This window comes from Microtus oregoni, unplaced genomic scaffold, assembly GCF_018167655.1.
Source record: "Microtus oregoni isolate MIOR12 unplaced genomic scaffold, Mior012 000015F_ref0000493, whole genome shotgun sequence".
Lineage (NCBI taxonomy): Eukaryota > Metazoa > Chordata > Mammalia > Rodentia > Cricetidae > Microtus > Microtus oregoni.
In genome coordinates, this window is record NW_024543074.1 from 9,150,976 (window position 1) to 9,176,109 (window position 25,134).

A 25,134-nucleotide genomic window follows, 5' to 3' on the forward strand; every position below is an offset into this window, starting at 1 on the left:
GGTAACAAGCCAGACAGCAGATTAGGATGTAAGATGCCCAGAAATCCCTCCTATGCTAAGGAGCAAGATTTCATCACTAACTGGTAGAGGTGAACAGACACCCCATTCTGAAGCTGGGTGATTTAGCTTCCCCAAAAGGTTGGGTGTAGGGACTAGGTTCTACAGCAAAGAGGATCAGAAGTAGTAAACTGGACAGTATTATTAGAATGTCTCACCCAAGAAGACACGGCAAGAATAAAGTCTCCAGATCTGAGGATGGACCAGGAAGATACCAGAAAAGCCCTGCTCTGTACTGGGATGTTTTCTCACCACATCGGAACCAGAGAAGAGAGAAACCTGCCGTGTGCCTCTCCTGAAAAGAGACAAAAACGAGCATGCAGCTTAGACTCTTTCCTATAGCCTCTGTCCCACTGTGTTTTGAGAAAAGAAGGCCAAACCTACAGACAAAAAGGGTCTGGCCAATAATCGTAACCCACTATCCTTCCCAAGTTGCAAAGGGGGAACAGGCAGAAAAGGACTCAGAGCCCAAAGGTCCTGGGGAAAATGTCTAGTTAGGCAAAAGACAACCAAAGAAAAGCGTGTCTCACATCTTTTAGGAGTAAGCAAGATGCTTAAAATCAAATCTAGGTGCCAAGCTGCTACTTGTTTTTGCTTTCCCTTTAAAGTGATTTTCCCAGTTAATGCACACGTGTGTGTGTTTGTGTGCGTGTGTGTGTGTGTGTGCAGCCATACACACAATAATGTATACTATTTAGCAATATGAGAGCTTCTGAAACTTGTATCATTAGACCATTTTGTTATGTGAACCTCACATACTATATTTACACAAACGTAGGCAGCTATGATGTCACTGGGTGATATAGTCTTACTGGGCCACCACTGCATATGCAGACATCACTGATACATCATTACGTGGCGCATGACTGCTTATGAAAAAAGGTCCCAAATTTAGGAAAAAGGCCATCCAAACTGCAGCCTGAGCCAACCCGCTTCCCCATACCTTACGAGGAGTTGGTAAACCTAAAAGGGAATACTGTCTGACTAAAGCCAGACAACTGGCCCCTTAAGAGCACATTTATAATTTATTTATGGCTTAATATTTTCCACTGATAGGGTTAATAAATCATGTTTCCATTTGACTGGTTTTTCTCTGCTGTATGAATTTCTCTATTTTGATACGAGATCTTAACATGTTTTATTTTGCTTGTCCTTTTTCCAGTTCATTTTTGCAGCTACAGAGAGAAATTTATTAGTCTGTATTGCCGCCTTTCTGCTGTTGTGGAGCTTGACGCCCTGAATACCCAACAGTCCCTGAGGGAAGCGATCTCAGACAGCGAGGTTGCCGCTGCCAAACAAAGACACCAGCAAGTGTTAGACTTCATTCAGGTAACACGGCTGTTCCTGGGATAATGACGGGAGAGGCAGGGAGCACAGGGTGAGAGAGCAGCTACCAGAGGCCGACAAGGGAACATGCTATGCCAACAGCCTGTGGATCTGGCGGAAGGTGGGGTTGGGGAGCGCTGAGTTTTCAGACAAAGGCTTAACAGTGAATTGCAGGTAAATCGCAGCAGTCCGGAGGACTGTATCAACCACTGTGGTCAGCAGCAGAGAATGGTCCAAATACTGTGCTGCCCCACTAGTGCAATGATGGTTCCAAGAAGGAAAAAAAAAAAGCCAGCATAGAATGTTCTCAGTATCTCAGAGAACAAGAAAACAAGACAGTCTGCCAGTTTGTCCTAACCCGGATCCAGCTAGATCATTCATGGTCTGGACTGCTTTAATGTGTGGTTACTGAGGTGAGAAAATGTATTCCTTGCCTGGTGTGAGGGTGCACAGCTGAGATGCCAGCATTTGGGAAGGCTAGAAAGGAGGAGGATTAAAGTTCAAGGCTAGCCTCGGCACAAAGTGAGTCCCAGACCAGCTTTTGAGGCAAAGTGAAATCGTGTCTTTAAAATGTATGTATTTGCGTGTGTGTGTGTGTGTGTGTGTGTGTGTGTGTGTGTGTGTGTGTGTGTGAAAGAAAGGCAGAGAGGGAGAGAGAGATATTTAGAGAGAGGAAGGGAAGGAGGGAAGGAGGGAGGGAGGGAGAGAGGGAGAGAATATGAAAACTACGTTCCTTGTCCGTGGTGACACTTCAAGCTTGATGAAGATGGCACAAACCAGCAGTCTAGAAAATTGAACCTAGCCTGAAATTGTCTCTAAATGCCATATCCAAATCTTATCTATCAGCTACCCAACTCACAAAGTAAGTTCAATAGTAATGGTTCCATGATAAACATCAATATTATGTGCCTTCCTTCCATTTTTTAGAGATATTAACTATTCAGGTATCAAGCACTCTAATGAGAGATACAAAGTTGGAATAGCTGTGACCTTAAACTTTTTAAAATTCATTAAGGTAGACAGGAAATGCCTTAAGTATTATTCTTAAAGTATGTTAGGTAGCAAAAGAGAAATACCAGAAAAGAAAGGGGTTTCTATGTCAACACAAAGAAATAAGCCTTGACTTTCACTTGTGAGCAGTAGGAAAGATGCCATGAAAGGACCCGATGGCATCTGAGCTGGGGCTGTGGGACAGGCTAGACTGCACAGCACAGGAGCAGAATGAACGTTCTGCATCCAGAGAGAACATAATAAGTAGACAGGGCAGACAGGCAGGAAAATGGGCTTTGGAAAATAAAACGGTGTCAAGGTTGGTTGAGGCATGAGCTGAATGTTGGGTGACTGGACCAGACTGACAAATGGGATGAGAATGAAAAACACCAATAAGAACAGATCAGAGAACCATACCAAAGGCCACAGTGAGGAATTCGCACTTAATTTTGTACCTAAGCCTCAGCTTTGGAGAAAGAGCAAGCTTCTCATAGTTCTATGGGACGTATTGGAGCAAGGAAGCCATGCCATACTGGCTGTTCACTGTAAGAATGCCCTCTGCTTGGCCCTACTCGTTAAATAGTTGGCTGTCTCTCTGGAATTGAAGGAAAGAACTAAAGGTAAGGAACCAGATTAGACCAGAAGCTCCAGCAACTATCCAAACAAGAGTAAAAGGAACTCAATAGAAGGAAACACTGTGAGCTTGAGGCTTGAAAAATAAGTCCCCTAGGCTGGTGTAAAGTGCTTACCTGAGAGAATGAGGCCCTGGGAACCCACATAAGAAAGCCAGGGCATGCATAAGACACACTCTTGTAACCCCAATGCTGGGAAGGCATGGACAGGAAGACCTCTGGTGCTCAATGACCAGCCGAGGCTTCCTGGTGAGCTCTGAAACAATGAGAGACCCCTGTGTTGAAAAACAGAGTAGACTGAGTTCCTGAGGCACCCTGAAGGTTGTCCCCTGACCTCTGCACACACACCCATAAACACAAACACATGTGTGCACAGACACACACACTCCCCACTTCCTAATCATTTGTGAAAAGATAGTCATGATAAGATGAGCATGGAATTCTACACCTTCAATCCCAGGAGACAGAAGCAGAATAATCTCTGTAAAATCAAGGCCAGTTTGGTCTACAGAGAGAATTCTAAGCTACCCAGGGCTACATAGCAAGACTCTGTCTTCAAAAGGGGGGGTTGATAATAATAGTCATACATACTAACTACACAATAAATTGTATATTCATTCATTAAGAAAAGTAGTAAAGCATGGGATAAATCCGGACTAGCTGAACATAGCGGACAATGAGGAATACTGAGAATTCAAGAACAATTGCAGTGGGTTTTTGATCCTACTGCACGTACTGGCTTTGTGGGAGCCTAGGCAGTTTGGATGCTCACCTTACGAGACCTGGATAGAGGTGGGCAGTCCTTGGGCTTCCCACAGGTCAGGGAACCCCTGATTGCTCTTCGAGCAGATGAGGGAGGGGGACTTGATCGGGGGAGAGGGAGGGAAATGGGAAGCGGTTGTGGGGACGAAGCAGAAATCCTTAATAAATAAATAAATTTAAATAAAAAAAGAAAAGAAAAGAAAAGTAGTACAGGGCCAAGCAAGGCAAGGCATGCCTGTAATTCCAGTCCTTAGGAAGTAGACTTAGGGGGGATCCATAGTTCAAGGTCATCCTTAGCTACATAGTGAGTTCAAGGTCAGAGCTAGAGGAGACCAAGTCTTCAAAAATAAACAATAAAAAGCTAGAAGTAAAAGTCCTTTGAAATATAAAAATGAGAGGAATGAAGATTTGGTAGTATTTAGAAAAGAAACATTACTAAGCAGTAGAATTACCCTATTTTCCTCATTTATAAATGAAGGCGATTCTCAGACCAAAGAAGTAGCTTTTCAGGAAGTTGCTCAATCTCTCCACCTGAGATTTAGAATTTTAAAACATTTACCTCATTTATTTCATTTCCAGTAGAGAACAGATGCTGATGATGGAAAAAGAGCAGGAAAAAGAAGGGTACAAGATAAGAAAGACTCTCTCTCATTCTCTCTCTCTCTCTCTCTGTGTGTGTGTGTGTATGTAATATGTGCACAGGAGTATGTAGGCGTGCATACCTGTGTATACACAGAAGTCAGAAGGCTCGGGAGATGTCGAGTGCTTTGCTCGTCCCTCTGAGACAGGGTCTCTCACAGAACATGGAGCTAGCCATTTTTCAGCAAGGCTAGCAGCCGGAAAATCCCACCAATCTTTGTGTTTCTGAAAACCCCTCCCTCCGAGCCCTGCTCGGCACTGAAGTTGTCAGAGAGTGCACACGGCCACACCCAGCTCTTTATGTGGGACCTGGGATCCAAGCTCAGGTCTTTGTGCTTGCACAACAGGTGCTCGAGTCCAGTGCCATAATGAAGCCAGGCTTGTTAGTGCAGACATGTAAACCAGAACTAGAGAGGCTGAGACAGGAGGACACAGAGTTCAAGACTAGCCTGGGGTACACAAGAAGTTCAAGGCCAGTCTGGCTCACATAGAGAGGCGCTGTTTAGTAATAATAGGCCAGAAGTCAAGAGGCATGTCTCTTAGTTCTGAAGCATACAGCATTCTGTTTGATCTGGAGGTTGGAGGGAGGGCTCGTTTCTCTTATCTGCAATGGTAGGATTGAACTAGAGGAAGTCTCAGGCCCTAGTCACCTCTAACAGTTTTAGGACCTACAACCAGAAACATCTTAAACACTTTACTAACCATGCCTTGGGTTGTATCTCCTGCCTTTTTCAGCTTCAGCATCCCTAAATTGCATTCGTCCAATGAGGACACTACCTTTCTTTAGTCTGTGGCAGTCTTGAACCCTCCCAGAATTCCTGGCTCTATGCTTCTTTCTCACTTAGCTTTGAGTTCAACTGTCTCTTTTCTTGTTCCTTCTGATCACATCTTTAAGTGGTCTGAATAATGGCAGGCCAGGCCAAGAATTTTTCAAAGTTCTTGCCTGCTCCGGACTCCTATAAGCACACAGACTTGGATATGCCAACATGTTAAAAATTAACTTCTAGAGTAGGGTAATTCCAGACCATCTACCTGGATCCACAGCCTTCGGCATGCTACCCTTGATATGAGCAACCTCACAACAGACAACTCAGTGTCCTAGCTCCCCTTACCTGTGTTGACTGCTTAGACCCCCACCCCAAACTTGACAGCGAGCTGCAGCCACTCACCCATTGGTGTTCACAGCGCAGCCCACCCCACACCGGAACCAGAACCATCTACATCTAAGACAGCGTTACTACACAAACCAAACATTGTAAAGAGCAGGGGAGTCTGTGTAAATACAGCTAGGAAAAGAAGTCAAGGAGTGTAGCCAAAACGGGAAGGCCTGGGCTAGGGGAGGCACAGAAAACTCACAGATAAGGTATACAGGCTTTATAGACAGTGCATGCGGTAGAAATGGCAAAGTGTGTGAAGAAAGGAGAGAGAGAGGAGAGAGAGAGAGAGAACGAAGAAAAGTCAAAGCATGAAGACCTAAGGCTTAGCATACTTTAAGCTGTTAAAGCCAAAAGGGCAATTAGGCCATAATTTATATACTGTAATGCTTCAAATGTGCCTAAGCCGTAATAGAAACACAGCTCATTAAATATAGCCAATCCATCATCCCCTCGAGCACCTTGTGGCTGCGCTGTGAGAAAGCCAATCACCTTTACATTTTAATAAAAATATTATCTTGCCTGGGCACAGAGCAAGGGTGTAATTTATAGGATGAAAACCGAAGTTTGTAAAGAGCAGGGTGAGAAATGGATGCAGAACCTTTAATCAACAGACGCGGGCGGTTCACAGCCGCCCGTTTGAAAAGCATGTCAGCAAGTCTTCAGAAGCTGAATTTGGACCTTAAAATCAGGGGGATTATGTTGTCAGTTGCTTTTAGATCAACAGTAGAAGGGTGAAATAAGTGGAAATTGGGCTTCTTTGGGGGCTACTTAGCGAGGTTTCATTAAACTCAAGCCGCAGGCCTCCCTGAACCAAGGGCACGGTTAGTTTTCTCCAGTTGGGCCCTCTCCACCTCACTACCGAGAAGAACTAAGCAAGCACTGCTTCATTCTGCTCTATCCATGCTTAGCATAGAGTGGAACACCTTTATCTAAGAAGAACAAGTGGCTTGCCATGAAAAACTCACACCAGTTTAAAAGTTACCACCAAGTGGGTGGCTTAGAGTGCCAGCACCCTATTCTAGGTGTTGGAGAGCGGAAGTTCGAAATTCCCATGGGGAGAGTTTCACTCCTCAGCGACTCCAGGGAAGAGTCCACTCTTTGCCTCCCCCAGATTCGGGTGGGGGGTGTGCACATTCCTTAGCTCTCGTCCATCTCTACTTTTGTGGCTGCCTCTTCCCTTCTGCCAAGTCTTCCTTTGCGAGCAAGTCCTTAAGAGGACATTTGTCGCAGAACTTGGGGCTCCCACAGACGATGCAGGGCGAACCCTCCCTTCACAATCCTTAACAACCTCAGCTTTGCCATGGGAGGCAATCCTCCCTTTTTTATCATGTAAGGTAATAATCACAGGTGCCGAGGAGTAGGAGTTGGGGAATCTTTTAGGAATTTACGTTCCGCCCACTGAAATACTCCAGATTGGCATCATATAACTAAAAACGTTATGCTATTGACTGATTTGCAGAGTACACTTACCCACATGCCCTAAATCCTTCCAAAAACCCAAGAGTAGGGCTGTGTAACCACCCCATCCCTTCGTCCACTCTACTAGCATCCCCTGAGCAGCTACTTGAAGAAAAATACAAAAACACAGTTCCTGTCCTTGACAAGCGCTCTAAAAAAGTTATCCACAATCATGTGGTCCCTCTGAAATATCTTTGAGACCACTGTACACTGAAAATGAATGGCCAATAAAAGCCAGCTGAGAAAGTAACTGTGTTTCATCAGGAAAATACATGTGTATCTCACCTGAGAGTCCCGACTTGGCACTACCTCATGAACTTCCCAGTTTCCTCTCATCTCTCCCCTTATCGTGACTTAGAGCCCCTGCCTGGGCCTGGCTGCTGTGGAACTTCTTGCCCGGCTAAGGGAGTGAACAAACCCTGGGCCTCCATCTCCTGCTTTCAAGGCCAGCCCTGCATACTCTGCTAAGGCCAATCCAAGGGCCACAGGGAGCTAGAAGGCAAGGGGAAATGACCCCCAAACACACAGTTTTGCTCACTCACTCATGTTAGCCTGCTCTCTCAGTGAACACGACAGTGAATGCCAGAGCTCCAAAATCTATTCTGTGGTAGGCTTGTTGATACTTTTTTAAGTATATGGTTAAATGTAAAGATCTAAGAAGAAATTTTGAAAATAAACACTGAGTGACACCTAATCTTTAAAACCTCTGCAGTAAGGGACACTTAATATGCCATTATTCTTACAATGAACACCTTCTACCTAAAGGTAGTGGCACCAACTTCTGAGTGTTTTCCAAAAAGAATGCTAAAGTATTAGAGTTGGGCATTACCTTAGCTATTGCATAGTTAAATGTCCTCAATTTACAACTGGGAAATGAACACAAACAGATCAACACTTCGCCAAGGTATCCAGTGAAATCAGATGTAAAGCCAACCACAAGCTTCAGGTTCCCAAGAACCTGTGTTGTCTGTGGTCTCTTACTGGGATGTGGGACAGCCAGGAAGCTCATGGCCAGTGCCCATCGTGATCTGAAGAGCACCTGTCATCTACAGTGAAAGACAAAAATGAGGGACTTTTAAACCCCTAGCAACTACTATTGTATTTTATAATGAAAATGTCACTAAAACCACTACAGTAACCCTGACATCAAAGTGATGCTAATCTAGAATGTGTTGGCATGAGAGTGTTTACATTTTTTAACAAGAGCTTTTGAAAACTGCATTAGACTTTGCAAGCATTCGCTTTATATATACAATGGTAGTAAGTTTAGTATATAAAGTTACATCTTTCCCAGGACCCAGGTACAAGCATTCTGAAGTTCATAGATCATTGGCATCACATCACCTCTCTGATACTATGTGTTTCGTTACACAGGGAGAGAAAATAGGGCTTTATGCGTGTGAGCAAAGTACTCTACAGCGTTGTGGAGACTCTCAGACCGACATCCTACTCAGTCATCACAGCAGCCTCTTGGGTATTCATCTGTAGTTTACAAAGCGAGTAAGGCTCAAACCAATGCCGTAGAAACCAATAGTATGGAAAATGGTTCATCTTAGACTCTCTTGAAAATGTATTTCTTTTAAAGTCTTTCACCATTTTATTCCAAAGCAAACAGACGAAGTCTGGCGTGAAATGAGGTGGATCATGGATGCCCTACAGTACGCAAGATACAAGCAACCCGTCTTTGGCTTGCCCATCACTAAGCTGCTAGACTCCTCCCATGAGCAGAATCTAAAGAAGATCAGTTCTACATCATCACATATAGACTGTCTTCCATCAACATCCCCATCCCCAGAGACGCACAGAAGAAAGGCATTGAGCGGTAAGATCTAAAGCCCTTTGGCTTGGCCGCCAGATTCTCAGCCCTGTCTTCACTGATGATACTCGTTGTGGGGATGCATTGGCTCTAGCAAGTGGTAAAGATGTTGTTCAGGGGCATCAGAAAGCATAAAAGAAATAAAAGCAGAACCACAGATGGGTAGGGGACTAGGGCAATAACATGAGATTGCTTTAGTTGGGGGTAGGGAATATCAGATCAGTGCTGGTCCATACACCCAAGATATGGAAGGGCACAGAGCAAGAATGGAAGTCCAGAAATTTCGAAGGGGAACTGCAGCAGTTTCAGGTAAGGAAAACAGCCCAGCCTCTGGTTCCATATGAGGCAAGAGTTGAGGGTACACCCCCACACACATATCATGTTCTTGAGTGGAACGGGAGGAAGAGAAAAATCTTGGATAAACTAACTAGAATCCTGAAACTAAAGTCAAGTCAGATAGTCATGGGCATGATGGTCAAAGAAACAAGCTGAAAGAAATGCCACACAGAGCGCCTTAGGAATTAAGACTGTGATTATGTGGCCAATACTATTAGCATATACCATATTGGGATAACACAGATTTCTACAAAGTATCTTTGTGCTTATAGGCAGATTAAAAGGACATAAATATAAGCAATACTATATAATCCTCTTCCTTGGAGCAGGTTAAATCTAGTGTCATTTTTCTAGTCAATAAAAACAGTGGCCGTCCAAAGCGCCGTTATTAATTCTACATCTTAAAACCACTTCAATATTATAATCTCCATAATATTACTTTTAGTGAACAGTTCTGGTTTATAGGCTTGTCCCATAGGGGGCAGCATGGTGCAGCAGAAAGAGCCTGAGCTTAGAAACCAAAGCCCTGTATTCAAATTCCAATTTTGTTTTACGAGCTGCATGTGCTTGAACAGATTAGTACATCTCAGTGTTAGTTTCTGTATATGTGAAATTAGAATAGTGATGCCCACACCTTACAGAATCATTTGTGAGAGAAACAAACTATTGCAGACACATGAAATGGATAGGAAATATAAATGTCATATCTAACGTCATCGTCTTAACATCAAACCACTAATAGGGATGTGTGCCTTTTCTCCAAGCAGGTCTGCATGTGCCGCTGTTTTTAAAATCTCAATCTCTAAAAGTCAAAACCTGGCAAGTGGTAAACTTGAGAAGCAGCTAACTTTTATTACCAAAGAAGTCTATGATTTACCAACTAATTCAGCAAAGTAATTACTTCAATAGTTTCTAGGCTGTGTTGTTTGCTTGTTTGTTTGTTTACTAATTTGCCCTGGCCTTGGGGATACAAATCAACTAGCATCTCTGCCAGAAGCTGGGCTAATGGGAGGTTTAGATGCTGACATGAAAGAGCACTGTAACTGCCTATGGGGTACAGAGGAGACTGGGGCCATTAACCCACACGACCAAAGCCGGAGGTGACAGAAGCCAGTTCTGAGCAAGCAAATAAGTGGGAGAGGAAAGAGAGCTTCGTGTGCAAAAGAAGCTGACTACCCTGTGTTGTACATCATCACTGCAGCCGGCCTGGCTGATGGTCAGGAGTTCCAACCGCTTGTTCTTTTTATCCATTTGAAAAAAAAATAGACACTGTTGCCTACCATGTGGCAGACACTGTTTTGAGGAACCAGAAGATAATGAAAAGGCAATGTCTCTACTCCTATGTAACTCAGTCTAGAAGGAATGGCAAGGAAAATATAAATAAAGAAATGAATAGCAGACCCCTAAACCTTCAATGCAGAACACACAACAGTTACTGACGAGGCCACACAGGGGGGTGGTGAATTCTAGGACGAACAGCAGAGACCCGCTCGAGGAGGTGACATCTTAACTCACCACAGGACGTGACAAAACTCTGGAGTTAGAGTTTTCTAAACAGCAAAATAGCAAAGGGCCTTATGGTAGGTTGGAAGAAAAGCCAAGCACCTGGGCCACAGGAAGTGAGAGGAAGAATAGAAAGGGACAGGGAGCCACACCAGGCAGGGTCCTGTGGGTCTTGCTATCAAGGCTGGATTGTGACACCAGAAGGCCACCAGAAACCATAAGCAAGGATCAATACGATCTGAGCTACCCTTAAAATTAAATCGCACTATTGTATAAAAAAAATGAACAGAGGAAGTGTGAAAAGCAGGGAGATTGGGAAGCTAATAAACAAGGAAGAAACTGAATTTTCTGGATTGGACGTTTCAAGGTTTCACAATGCTATTTACAAAAAAAAGGAAAGAAATAAGAGGGAAAATAAGCTTGACTAGTTGGACATATTAAATAAATATTGCTTTAATATTTCCACAAAAATAACATTCAGGGAAAAAAATACAATGTAAAGATGTACAATATCTGCCACTCAGAAAAGATCACTGGGCTAATAAATACTAACACAGATTTAAGATACTGATAATACATAGATTATGTCTGAAGTGATAAAAATACATGAGATTCCCTAGAGAGTGTATGTAAAACAGGAAAAGAAACACTGTGGAAGGTACCCTATGATGTGGATCAGCAAGACATCTTAGATTAAGAAGGAACAACCAGAGACAGAACAATCAGACACACCACACACACAAACCAAAAAGAGAGAGAGAGAGAGAGAGAAGCATGTCAAATGATGGAGCAAAGCTAAATAAAACAACTGTACTGGTTTGCTTTTTCCAGCAAGAAAGTCATCAGTAACCTTGATGAGAGCAGTTTGTGGAGGAAGAGAGAGAAGTTGAACATCAGTAGATCAGGGATAAACGGGAGGTGACGAAGTAGGACACACTCTAAAGTCTTGGCCGTGAAAGAGAAGACAAAAAGGCAGCAAATAGAGAAGTGGAAGGTTGAAAGTCACTTTCAAAGCAAGAAAGGCATGCTCTCCAACCTTCCACTGTTTACATAATCCTACAAACAGCTTTCCCTTCTATTTCCACCTTCGCAGCTCATCTGCTCTCTCTGTTCACAGAATTTCCCCAGTGTTTAATCTTCTCATAAGCCACAGGGTCCCAAGTGGGCTCCTCCTAGACTGCATGAGGGTGGCCTCCTCTATGCCCTAGAAATGCCAGGCTCTCACATTGGCCTAAGGATGGATTACACACACTCTCCCTGCTGGGAGGAGCTGCCCAATGGCATTCGGATTTTATTATTAACTTAAAATGTGAGTGATCATCATTCTGTTTCTTAAAATATAATTCTCTCTTGGGTCCATTTATTTCTCTGACGCCAAAATTCCTTGGGCTGTGAAACACAAAGACATGGAAAGCAGAAAATGACAAATAGACCCTATGGACAGGAACTCACTGCTGAGCCTGAGGAAGAAATGGCACCCTGTCTCTCACAAAGGCAGAAGCACTTGAGTGCAGTGGGATCTGTCCCTGTAAACCCTGTCCTCTCCATAAGTGTAACCACTTTGAGTTGTTTGGAAATCACTTGTGAATGGGGAAAAAATCCAATTTAGACAAACATCCCCCCCACTGGGCTACTCCCAGAGCTAAGTTCACAGCACAGTTCCTTTCTATGTGGGAAGAGCTTACTCAACTTCTAAGGCGACTGCTGGAAATATAGAGCCGATCACAAATTTTCCTCCTGGTGCCAGCCCAAGATTCTGTCCTAGAGCTGTTGAGTATGTGGGATGTGTTTGTGCAAATCTGTTTAGCATGAGAAGAGGGAATAGAACTCTAATTTCCCAATTCTCTGCGGTTTTTTGAAACAGAAAGAACTCCTCTGAGTCCATTAAAGTTAAGCATCTCCCAAGGACCCAAGGGGGAAAGCTGGCTCCCAGAAAAGGCAGTCCAAGGCAGGGGGTAGGGAGATTTGGTCCGTCAGATGGGCATTTGTCTCCCCTCCTTTCCGAGGGCACAGTGTCTCAGGAAGCAACATCCCGTTCCCTCTCAACACTGATGCTTTTCCTGGTGACCCATGGGTGAGGCAAGAGGGAAGGCCGGGTGTTGTTTTCTTCAGAGCATCCCAATCTTCCAAATATAGAACTTCCTGACAACCTTTCCCCAAAAGAGGTCAGGAACAGTAAGGCATCAACCAAATAGTCCAGAAATTCAATAGGAATCTTGAAGTATTATTTCTCTTGGGAAATCAAAAAATGAGCTAAACTACCTAAGGCTTGATGTATCAATACATATTTTTCACTTAAAATTATTTTAAATTTTATTAAACACATGGAAATAGATCCAGTAAGGCATATATGCTTATATATGGATTGTGATATATTCCAAGTAGATATAGATTTTAGGGAAATATGATCTAATGTTCCTTTATTTCTGTATTGCCATTAACACCACTACCTCCCACCTTTTAAAAAAAAAAGCAATAACTTTATTCAACTATTCTTTCCAGAAATGTCATCTCCCCCATAACGCTAAGACCCACAGCAGCTTCACTGTGCTGTTGCTGGCCTGACCCAGAGACCAGGAGTCGCAACACCCATCACAATGGCAAGAAAACCAAGCTTCCTAAGCCAGCGCTAATAGTATAGGCAAACTTTCATCCAGCAGCTCCAGGTCAAGCAGAGAGAAAGTGCAGCTCCTACCAGTGCTGGCCTGCCCACTGCCCTCCGAGGGAAAGTGGGGAGCACGACCAGCTTGGCTAATTCAAGCTGGGCAAAGCGCCTACCATGATTAATGGAGCATATGGCCAGGATCTAGGGAGGGAAGCTGCACTCGGCATTCTTTTCCAAGAAGAGAGGAAGTTGTAGTGGCCTAAGTCCTTGGAAACTCTCCTGGGTGCCCTGGATGCATCCTGAAGACTCTCCCAGCCTATCCTGGGAGGGCTATACCACCCCAAGCAAGAAGTTCCACTAAGTCTTCTAGTAAATAACCCAACTGTTATGCCAGTCAAATATTAAGATCCAATTCTACTAGAATAGCATTTCCCATATACTTAACACTCCATTCTCTGGCTCTCTACACCTCCTTCCTAGGCTACTACAATTACTAACTAAATCTTCTCTTCATTTACCTCCTTACCTCCCATGCTGTAGAAGCCACACAGTAAGTTAGATTGTTTGCTAATACGGTATTTAATAGTTAGGTAAAGCAGTGCCAAGCACCATGCAGAAAAGCACTCCTGGTCGCCAGAAGAATTCTCATAGGCAAATCTTGAAGTACATTTTAATACTCATGTACAATCTTAATTAATATTCTACATACCTCGATAATATTGATACTTTCTGTCTATATAGCACTTTAAATATGTTTAACACATCTTTTTAATCTATGTAACACCTGTGGAAGATAAGCAACCTAACAACCTCCATGCTACAGACAAGGTTCAAACAAGCTAAGTAAATTGCTCAAAATTACATACGCAGTAAGAAACAAGGCAAGCGTCCAGCCAATGTTGGTCTCTTCTTTGTCGATTGTTCTTTCTGCTATATGTGGGTAGAGTCGTGGTTTAAGTATCACTGAAGATAAAGAAATGGTGTGAGTGGTTGTCTTCATGAAGTCTTAAGGCAGACCTGATAAATTAGGTCTTTTCAGGATGCTTTCAAAGGAGCTGCTTTTCTGAAACAATCAGTCTCCCTCAATCTCACTGCTCTTTCTGCCCCTAGATTTCAATACGCATCCCAGTTTCACTCCAACTCAATGTACTTCCCACGCAAGAGGCTAATATAAGGATTACTAAGACGCAGTCTACTGCAGTGGCTCTCAACCTTCCTAATGCTGCAGCCCTTTAATACAGTTCCTCATGTTGTGGGGACCCCCAACCATAAAATTATTTCCTTGCTACTCCAGAACTGTAATGTTGCTACTATTATGAGTCGTACTAAAATACCTGATAGGAAGGGTATCTGTGGGGGTCATGACCTACAGGTTGAGAACCACCTAACTAACGGAAAGGGCCTCATGCTCTGGTCAATGCCATGTTCAGATGAGATGACGTGGAAAACATAGAAGACTCTACATATCCTTCTGCTTACCTTGCTCCTTAAGTGGTTCCTTCACTGACCGAAGTAAAAATCTTACTGAGCAGAGATAAGTAAGACAGGGTGCATGCTCTCTTTAGGGTTTATAGCCCAAAGAATTGAGAGAAATATGAGAATGAGTTGCTTATCACAAAACTTTGTAAGTGTAGCAACACAGGTATAAATAAAATTCGCTGAAGGCTAAGAGAACTGAGCAACTAACGCCACTGGAGGGAGCTGGTATGGGCCCTCCCTAGAGACTAGATCTTTCAAAATGGCCCACAACTGGCCATTTAAAATGTCGGCTTCTCTGGGGTGCATTCTCCACCCCTTAGTGTTTCATCTGCACACTGAAAGCTGAAAGTACAGACCATGACCCTGGAGAGGTAGCTCAGTAGGACTTGGAGCTCTGGCAGAGAACCAGAACTCAGTTCCCAGTACTTGTGTAAGTTGGCTCACAAAAACCTAAACCTCTAGCTCCAGGGAGCCAGTGCCCTCTTTAGCCTCATCTGGCACCTGTGTACACATTCACGTATACATACACAAACATATAGAAAAGAGATAAATCTTTTTTGAGTACAAATTACTCTTGTCAAGTACTTGACTTACTACCTAGAAATAGAAAGACAATGTCAAGTTCCTCAGGGACCACTTCTTGTTATATTTATTTTATTATCTGTTTCTGGTAGATTAAATCGTGACACCCCCTCCCCCCCAAAAAAAGACATGTGTTAACCTTTGCATCCCAGTAGTGTGGCCATATTAAAAAAAAAATCTTGCAGATATAACTAACTATATTAAGATAAGATCATTCTGAATGATCTGGTCCCTTAACCTATAATAAGAGTCCTCATAAGAAACAGAAGACATGAGCATTGAGGAAAGGCTATGAGACAATAAAAGCATGAAAAATGTTACCAGAAGCCAGAAGAAGCAAGAAACCATCCTTCTCGCCTTTCAGATCCATCAGACGAAATGTGGTCCTACTAACATCCTGAGTTTGAGCTTGGGCTTCTAGAGCTATGAGAGATACATCTTGATTCTCTAAAGTCATCTAGTGCTGCAATTGCTATAGCAGCAACAGGAAAACCAATACAAGACTCCATTGCCAGGAACTTAACTAATACAATTCTGTATCAGTAACTTAGATGATGACTAGATCCCTGATATCAGGACACCTCCAAAGAAACCCATGAAAATTCTTAAGTGGAAAGCAGTCTCTGGGGAAGCATGAATCTGTATTTGGATAACTATTCTGTCATTGATCAGACATATAAGTTGTAAAACTTAATAAGCTTAAGCTTCAGTATTTTCATTGGCAAGATGAGAAAAACAAACATTATTAAAGATTTTATGTGACAAGGCATTATAGATGACTCACAGTAAAAACAAAGTAAATACCAGATAGTGTTATTACTAACAGGATATAAACAAATGCATCAAGACAGCTTCACTAACCATAGAGGAGGGGAAAGAAATTCAACTAAAGTCAACTACTAATTCTCAGCATGGATCTTATTTCAAACCCAGTTTCATGTAGTAATAAGGCTGTTAGTTTATTCCCGGCAGCTCAGACCAGAAATAATCACACAGAAACTATATTAATTACATCCCTGCTTGGCCGATTACTTAAGTATATTGCTAGCTAGCTCTTAAATATAGAATTAACCCATCTCCCTTATTTTATATTTTGCTACATGATCGTAGCCTGTCTCTGATGACTCCATGGCTTCTCTCTGACTCTGCCTCTTTTCTCCCAGCATTCAGTTTGGTTTTCCCTGCCTATCTAAGATCTGCCCTATCAACAGGCCAAGGCAGTTTCGATTAACCAGCAGTATTCACAGCAGATAAAGGGGAATCCCACATCACCTCCCCTTTTCTGTTTAAATGAAAAGGAAGGTTTTAGCTTTAACATAGTAAAATTACATATAACAAAAGAGGTATCAAGCAAGAATTACAGTTATAACATTTATATCTACTTTATCTTTTATCATAACTAAGGGAAACTATAATTTTAACTATTCTTCAACTCCATCAAAGACTCCAGAAGGATATAATATTACCTAAGGAAACAGGAAGCACATTGTAAGCAACTTCCAAAACTCTAGAATTGACAGAGACATCTCACTGCCTGGATAGCCACCCAAAGTTCTTCTGTACCATTGGAACATCCATTGTCAGCCTGCAGGCCCATAGTATCTGGCAGACTTTTCCATAAAGCAGGAAATTTCCAAGAAAGGTCCTATATCGGCAGTTTTTCAGTCACTCTCTTCTGCAGAATAACTAGCAGACTCTTCCATGAAGCAGGAACCCTGAAGGACCATTTAACCTTTAGGCAAGTTCAGCAGTCATTTCTCTGCAGGTCCTGCATGTCCAGTTCATCAATCCAGGCAAGAGCAGTTTCTTGCCCAAATGTCTAGTAAACTCTATAAGGAGCCTCTTCAGTGCCTATCTTCCTCTTGAAGTAGATTGGTACGGCCAGGAGCAGGTGTCTCACTGTCCTGGAAAGTCCTAAGTTCTTAAACATCTTAAATGCCATATTCTAAAGGTCTCTGAAGGATTTGAAGAATAACTAACTTTATATATCTATAGATCTAGAAAACCTAACTAACATGACTACAAGCTTGAGTATTATAGCTGATTATCTATTATCCTATTTTTCTTAATTATACATTACATTTTTAAATGAGATACATAAACACAATACCTTAATCAAGAGCAGAAATATACATATAACAAAATTGACCTTAAATTTGAATCAATAAATCAAGATCCATACCAATGCAAATCTCTATAGCATATCCCCCTTTAAATGTAAAGAAATATTTATAAACAATATTTGGGAATTTGGGCATAGTTCTCTAGACTACTTCCTGCTGATTTGGGGTACTGTTAATCAGATCTTTCATGATGTATCTCATGTGCTAGGGTCATCTCAGTCAGAAGTTGGACAAAGAAATTTTTGGGAGGGTGTTCACTACATTTCAGGGGCTCTTGGTTCATCAAACCATATTAGTCTAGAAGCAATCCACAGGTTCTCATCCTCTGTGGAAACAAAAGAACAACCTCTTTTCCAAAGCAATGTATCCTTAGATCCATATTTTGAAATCAAGATACCTTTAATGTGTGTGTGTGTGTGTGTGTGTGTGTGTGTTGGTTTAGCTTAGCAGTCCATACAATGAAATGTCCCTTTGTACTTAGCTCTTTCACAGTAAAAAAAAAATCAAAGAAAACACAATAATATACATAATCCAGACTATCTGTGAATTTTCTATCTCTTAGCACACTACCAGCAAACAGCAAGAAGCTGTGTTATACTCTGTATTTTGTGTCTAGAATTCCTTTTCAAGCTCTCTCAGGTTTTTAAGTGGATTTTAGTTGACCACATTGGCACCAATTTGTTGTTAAGGAGGCCACTTGTTGGTTTCTGGCCACCCAGCAGCTCAGACCCTAAATAACCACACAGATACTATATTAATTAAATCACTGCTTGGCTAATTAGCTCTAGCTTCTTATTGGCTAACGCTTACATCTTAACCCATTTCTATTAATCTGTATATCACCATGTGGGGGTGGCTTACCAGCTAATGTTCTGGCATCTGTCTCTGACAGGGCTACATGGCTTCTCTCCTGACTCTGCCTCCTTTCTCCCAGCATTCAGTTTAGTTTTCCCCACCTATCTAAGTTCTGCTCTATCAACAGGCCAAGATAGTTTCTTTATTCATCAATGGTATTCACAGCATACAGAGGGGAATACCACATCAGTTTCAGATCTTCAGTTAATTTCTCTTCCTAAGCCCTCGGTATCATCAGAAAGGAGAATAATTATAGGTTCCTGTTACCTCCAGTGCCTGATTTTCCCCCATTAAAAATCAGAAAAAGTACTGTCTAAACTTTTTTTTTTTTAACAGCATGGCTGGTGATACAACTCGGCAGTAGAGTACTTGCTTAATATATACAAGGCCCTGCATTCAATAACCAGCACCAAAAAAGGAAAGAAAAGAAAAAAGAAAAAAAGATGGAACTCACTCAGTCTAAGCCTTTATTCTTTTCTCTTTTAATGCACATGTACGTACACGTACACACACACACACACACACACACACACACACACACACACACCCCTCCTTATACTTACCCATTTTCTTTCCTAATCGTTTGTCTCTGAAAACAGCATAATTCTTCCACCTCTAAAAAACACTACACCAACAGTGATTCTCACAACCCTGATCTACTCTCCTCTTTATAATCATCAGTCTAACCAATCATATCTTCGACCATGCCCTCTCCAGCGGTGCTTTCTTCCACATACCCACAAGTACCATCCTTCAACCTCCCTACCTCACCAGGTTCCCACTTAGTCTCCTGGATACTCTGGTCATTATGCAAACTCAACTTGTCCCAAATCAAATTCACCATCCTCTCCATTGCCCAACCTAAGATGGAACTCACTCGATCTAGCAACATTGAGGCAGCATGAATGTCTTCTCCTAGTTATCTGGGACACTCTTCCCTGGGACTCCCCTGATCACTAAGATCTCATACATTTTCACAGATACATACAGAGATGCTGGCTCTGGCCATCCAGTCAAAAGAATCTCCCTCCCAAGTTACCCTTCAGCTAAAATCCAGTATCACTTTGTTCTTTGTATTCTCCAGAGTTCAAGTTTTCTTGACTTATTTGTTGTCTGAGTCACACACTGTTAGATGATTTAAAACAGTCCTAAACTGTCTGCCAGAAACTCACGCTCAAAAATCATATCACGAGCACCTTCCCTGCACCTCTTCTTCCTCCATACAACCACTGCTGCCCATCCACAGCCTGAGCAGAAAATTACCAAGGGATCATCAGCTCAACCTCGCTGTCCTCTGAGCTCCCCCTGCCTCTCTGTTGTTTCGTGCTTTACCTGATACATAACTACCCTGCATCACACTTCTGTCTTGTCCATTCTTCAAAACCCTTCAATAACTACCCTTTGGCTATAAAACGTGGAGCAAGCTTCTTATCTAAGCAGCCCATCTTCTCTGCCACCTGCCTCTTACATTAGATTCTCTTACAAATTTGTTTTGGAATAATTAGCCACACAGGATCACAGAAAGTTCCTGTATCTCCTCCCTCAACCCCCATATTAACAATTTACACAAGACTTGTACATTATCAAAAGAAGAAAACAGACATAACCCACTCAAGCAAGTCTAGATTTCACCAGTTACACAAATGTTCACTAAGGATATCTACGTATCCACACGTGACATGGCTTCACATGTACAGCTTGGCAGAGTTCTATCACAAATTTGGCGCTGGGTAACTACCACCATGATCATGATACTCAACTCTAACCTTACCACAAATTCTGTAGTCCTTTCATTTAGCCTTCTGCCTCCCATCCCTCCCCTTGGCAACCCACAATCTGTTCTTCATCTCTATGTTCTATCGTACTTATTATGCATATGGAATTCTTTCTTTTTATTAATGAAAAGTATTCCATATTATGGGTGTGCCACAATTTAGTCATTTATTCATTCATTCATTGAAGGACATACTGCCAGTTTACAGTGTTTACTACCAATAAATCTACTGTAAATATTTGTGTACAAACAAGCCTTAACTTTAAAAAACCCTTTTTGAAACCTTGTAAGTATGCAGTTGTTGGCCCATCCATTGTAGCCTCGGATCTCCCAATTCCATTCCTGCTCCCAATACTCTTGAATGAACTTATCTGTACTATTTTCATTTTTCCCTTTTATAATCCTGTTGTCATTCCAGGTATGTTTATTTTAAAAACCTGCCTTGAGTTGCTTTTAGAAAGTGGATAAAGAAATAAATTAATTTAGAAAAAGAATAGACAGTGAGAGAAGAAAAAAGTAAATAGAAGATGGTTTATTAACTTTGCCCCAATAAGATGTCAACTCTTTTCCCTTCGAACCCACGTGTTACTTACTACACTTCTCTAATAAAACTATTTCTGCCACAGTCCTCTGAAGGCATCCTTGCCTCCTGCTTCCACTAAACAGTGAACTCCCAGGAAACAGATGTACTGACTTCTTAGAAATTGTAGGTCCACTGTGTACCAAATACAAATGTCCCACAACTTCCCGTGGAGTTATGTTCCAGTAAGTCCATCATATGTTAAAAATAAAATAACTCAAATCAGCCTTTAATACACCTAACTTACTAAGAGATGTATTAAGTCGCCTATAGTCAGGGTAGGACTCAAAATATAGCCCACGCCCACTTAATACCATGGGATGATATAAACAAATGAAGGAGTAAGGGATGGGTAAATTCTAGCTGAAGAGTCTCTAATACCAAAAAATCATGACACTGACTTCCCAACAAAATAAACTCTACCCTTGTACTTTTCAATATCCTTGTAATAATCATGTCTAACTTTCTCCAGGAACAGACTAACTTTAACACGGTAACTTTGTGACTTTATTTTGTTGATGCCTGTTGTATCTTGTACTCAGAAAGGCATTCCTGAATATGGGCCCCCTGCAGAACTCAACAAGTGAACTATTTTCCTTTCCTTAGGTTTCCGTGGCTGTCGGTCTCCCTCCCACAGCATCCCCAACCACTGCCACCAATCACACTGCATTGAACAACTTGTAAAATGCCTGTATGTACACCCGGGGATATCCAAAAAATGACTTATGAGGACAAATGATATGCACAGTTTTTAACATACTCTGCCAAATTAAATCCCAAAGAGCCAAATCAATTTAGATTCCTCATCATTACATGAGAGTTCTTGAGTTTTCACAGATCAATAACATACAAGATTGTTGCTCTGATGTTTTTGAAAGTCTTATGGGTAAAAAATGCCTCTTTGTTCAACACTTCCTTTCCTAATTACGATCTGAATTGAAGATAGCATAGTAATGTGTTAGTTCACCTTTTTGTAGCAGTTATTCTTGCCAAGGTTGGTTCTTACCATCTACCCATTTTCATTGTCTTCTGGTTTACAGTTACAAAGCATTTCTGTCAAATTTATCAACCACTTCTCTAGCATTCTAGAGTGTGTCTTATTTAAAAACACCTTCCCACATAAAATTACAAATATATTATTTCCTAATATTCTGGGATTTTATTATTATAGTTAACCATGTAGAATTTATTTCTATATATGGAATGTGGTAGGGCTCATTATTATACTAAAGGGACAGTCAAGTGTTACGAAACTATATATAGAATGAGCTCTTTGAAATGTTATCTTTATCACTTTATCATAAAATTATAGCTACCTTCAGACTTTTTATATTCTACAGATCTATCCCTCCATTTCTATACTGATACTATGAACTATAAAAGACCAAAGCTCTAGAGTAGATTTTATATGTTAAGTCATCCTTCCCTATTATACCTTTTTTTTTTCTTTTGGTTTTTAAAGACAGGATTTCTCTGTGGCTTTGGAGCCTGTCCTGGAACTAGCTCTTGTAGACCAGGCTGGCCTCAAACTCACAGAGATCCGCCTGCCTCTGCCTCCTGAGTGCTGAGACTAAAGGTGTGTGCCGCCACCACCACCCAGCTCCCTGTTCCATCTTTTTAAAAGTTGAGTATTCTCATAAATCTCTTCTAGACAAATTTTCAAAACAATTTATTGAATTCTATTTTAAAATACTATGAAAACTTTTCTTAGAATTGCTTTAAATTCCCAGTGGTTTTTAAGAAATAGATTATTCAATATACATAAGTGCTGTCACAATTGGCTAGCCTTTTAGTAAAATAAATAAGAGTCCTACTTATTCCACATATAGAAATGAATTCCATATGGTTAACTATAATAAACAAGTCCCAGAATATTAGAAAACAATGTATTTGTGATTTTGTGTTGGAAGGCCTTTTTAAACAAGGCATACACCTAGCATTTTAAAGAAGTGGTTGATAAAATTTGACAGAAATACTTTGTAAAATGTTTTCAAAATTCACATGTACTTGATTCACCAAGTAACTACTATGGGCTTAGTAGTAATGGGAAATTCAAAGGATTTTAGACAGTGCTTTCCATCAAAAATGATTGACATCATCGGGGGAAAATATAAAAACAACTACATATAAAATGACAATATAGAACCAGTTTTTAGTTCACTCTAGACCACTACATAGACCTTGAGATTGATCTCTGCACCATTCTTTCTTGTTCCCTCTTTGGCTTATTTTTATTATTGCTGTTGTTTTATTATATTCTTTAGTAAATGTCCATGTACTGAATGCTTATATTTATAATCACTAGGTTTTAGTCTCCCCAAGTAAGTTCCAATATCATCAATTACTTATAGATAAAAAACTGAAGCTCAAAGAAGTCGTTTTTCCAAGACCACAGAGAGTACGGGCAGCTAGGATTTGAAACCAGATTTCTCATCTTCTGCTGCCAATGTCTCTTCCCTTCCCACCTTTAGACTGCTGCCATTTTGTCGAATGGAAAATTTATCTCTGAAATAAGAATAGAGAATAAATAACATGCAGCTTTGTTTCTTGTCCTTCCTCTCTACAAACAGATGCCAGAAAAATAAACATAAAATGCGTGTGTGGTGACATGAGGGAATGTCCTCACCACCACTGTCCAGACTCGACCTTTTTATCCTGGTGGTTCTCAACCTTCCTAATGGTGTGACCTTTAATACAGCTCCTCACGTTGTAGTGACTGCTCCCCCCCCCCCCACACACACACCATAAAATGGTTTTTGTTGCTATTTCATAACTGTAATTTTGCTGCTGTTGTGAATCATAATGTAAATATCTGTGGTTTTTAACGGTGTTAGGTGAGCCCTGTGAAAGGGTGGAGAACCGCTGTTTCACCCTTAAACTAAGACCAGAACCTACTATATAATCTGCAGGGTCCTGTGATCCACGGGAATGGTCCAAGTCTTAAGAATTACAAAACGTGACAGAACGAAGTTGGATGCCCTTCTAAGCAAGGGTGGCACCCTCTTAAGCCCAAGAGTCAGACCCTCGCTAAGGGTCTGTCTCCTTTCTAACATCTGTCCCTGGCTTTGCAGAGTCACAGCCCTGCTCCGATGAAGAAGGTTGCTCAGAAGTCTTCCTCCCCACTGACAGTGACTACGACTCCAGTGATGCCCTGAGCCCACGAGACCTGGACCTGGTTTACTTGTCATCGCATGATATCGCCCAACAGGCCCTCAGTGGCCTCAGTGGCAGCGCCCCAGATGTCCTACAGGTGCACGACATGAAGGCTTCCATGGGGCCTGGCCAGGACCCTCAGGGCCCAGTGCAGGGCCCAGACACCGACCACTCGTGTGCAGAGTTTCTCCACAGCCTGACCCTCACGGGCTTAGCACCCAAGAACCATGCCAAGATGGTGCCGGGTACTCGGCCGCCACTGGGCTTCCTGGGAAAGCGCAAGCCAGGCAAGCACCAGCACTATGGTGGCTTTAGCCGTCACCACCGCTGGCTGCGCATGCACAGCGAGACGCAGTCGCTGTCACTCTCAGAAGGCGTTTACACACAGCACCAGTCTCGGGCCTGTGGCCTGGCTCAAGATCCTGGGGAAGCAGAGGGTCCTGGACCTGTGGTGGATGGGCCCCGGGGCCTGCCTCTGACCCACGCAGCCAGCCTCCCCGAGGAGCGCAGGAGCTGCCTCCAGAACCACCCGAGGCGTTCAGTGCACAGAGTCTATGTGGAATCCTACCCAGACACACTCGTGGGCCAGGACACAAAACTGTGGACAGGTTTGAGGTCTACTGCCACAGGCCGTACCAGCCTGCAGAGCTCCACTAGTTCAGAGATGAGTCCGGACCCCTCATCCCCGGTTTCAGAAATACTAAGTAGTATGCTTTAGGATGGCCCATGTCGGCTATCTTTTGTCCCTCTCACCCCCACTATTCCTTGCATTTCCATCACCATATCCTGCCTCATTGTGTTCCCCCATCTTTTTCAAAAAATTTAAAAGAAGTTCAAAGGTGACATGTACAAGGCTCTTTCTTTTTTTCCAAAGTGGGGGGGACAGGATAGAGGAGTGGGGAGGAGAGAGTTGCCACTGCCGTTTCCTCCTCACCCTAGAAAATGTATATCTGAGACCCCTGATGCAAATATACAACTCTTTCGGTGGCACCTGTGGCTAAGAAGCTAGGCCAGCCCAAGGAGAACACTTAATTCTGCACCTGTCTCTGTAATCTCAACCCTGGGCTTAGAGTTCTTTTGTGAGTTTGTGGCTGACAAAGAAGTTCAGTCAGTGGAAATAAGAATGGCATAGTTCTTCCCACCAATCCAAACTTTCGGAAGAATTTGGTGAAAAGAAGCCCATGCCGTATCTCGAGAGGAAGGGGTTGAGTAGACTTGTGCAGGGTGTTTCCTCAGCTAAACAAGGACATTCCAAAGGGCAGGGTTCTCGGGCTGCCCAAGTCCAATTAATCCATGGGCACTCACCT

The 25,134-nt window shown here is 42.2% G+C and overlaps 1 protein-coding gene across 1 annotated transcript in view; it reads left to right on the forward strand.

Annotated features, from left to right (window-relative positions):
• The window catches only part of Ankfn1 (ankyrin repeat and fibronectin type III domain containing 1), a 148,688-nt gene extending 124,143 nt beyond the window's left edge, over nucleotides 1–24,545 (forward strand). The window contains exons 16-18 of the mRNA XM_041665598.1: nucleotides 1,220–1,386; nucleotides 8,630–8,843; nucleotides 23,746–24,545. Of these exons, the coding sequence (XP_041521532.1) occupies nucleotides 1,220–1,386; nucleotides 8,630–8,843; nucleotides 23,746–24,545 (1,181 nt within the window). The remainder of the gene's footprint in view (nucleotides 1–1,219; nucleotides 1,387–8,629; nucleotides 8,844–23,745) is intronic.
• The last annotated feature ends 589 nt before the right edge of the window (nucleotides 24,546–25,134 follow it).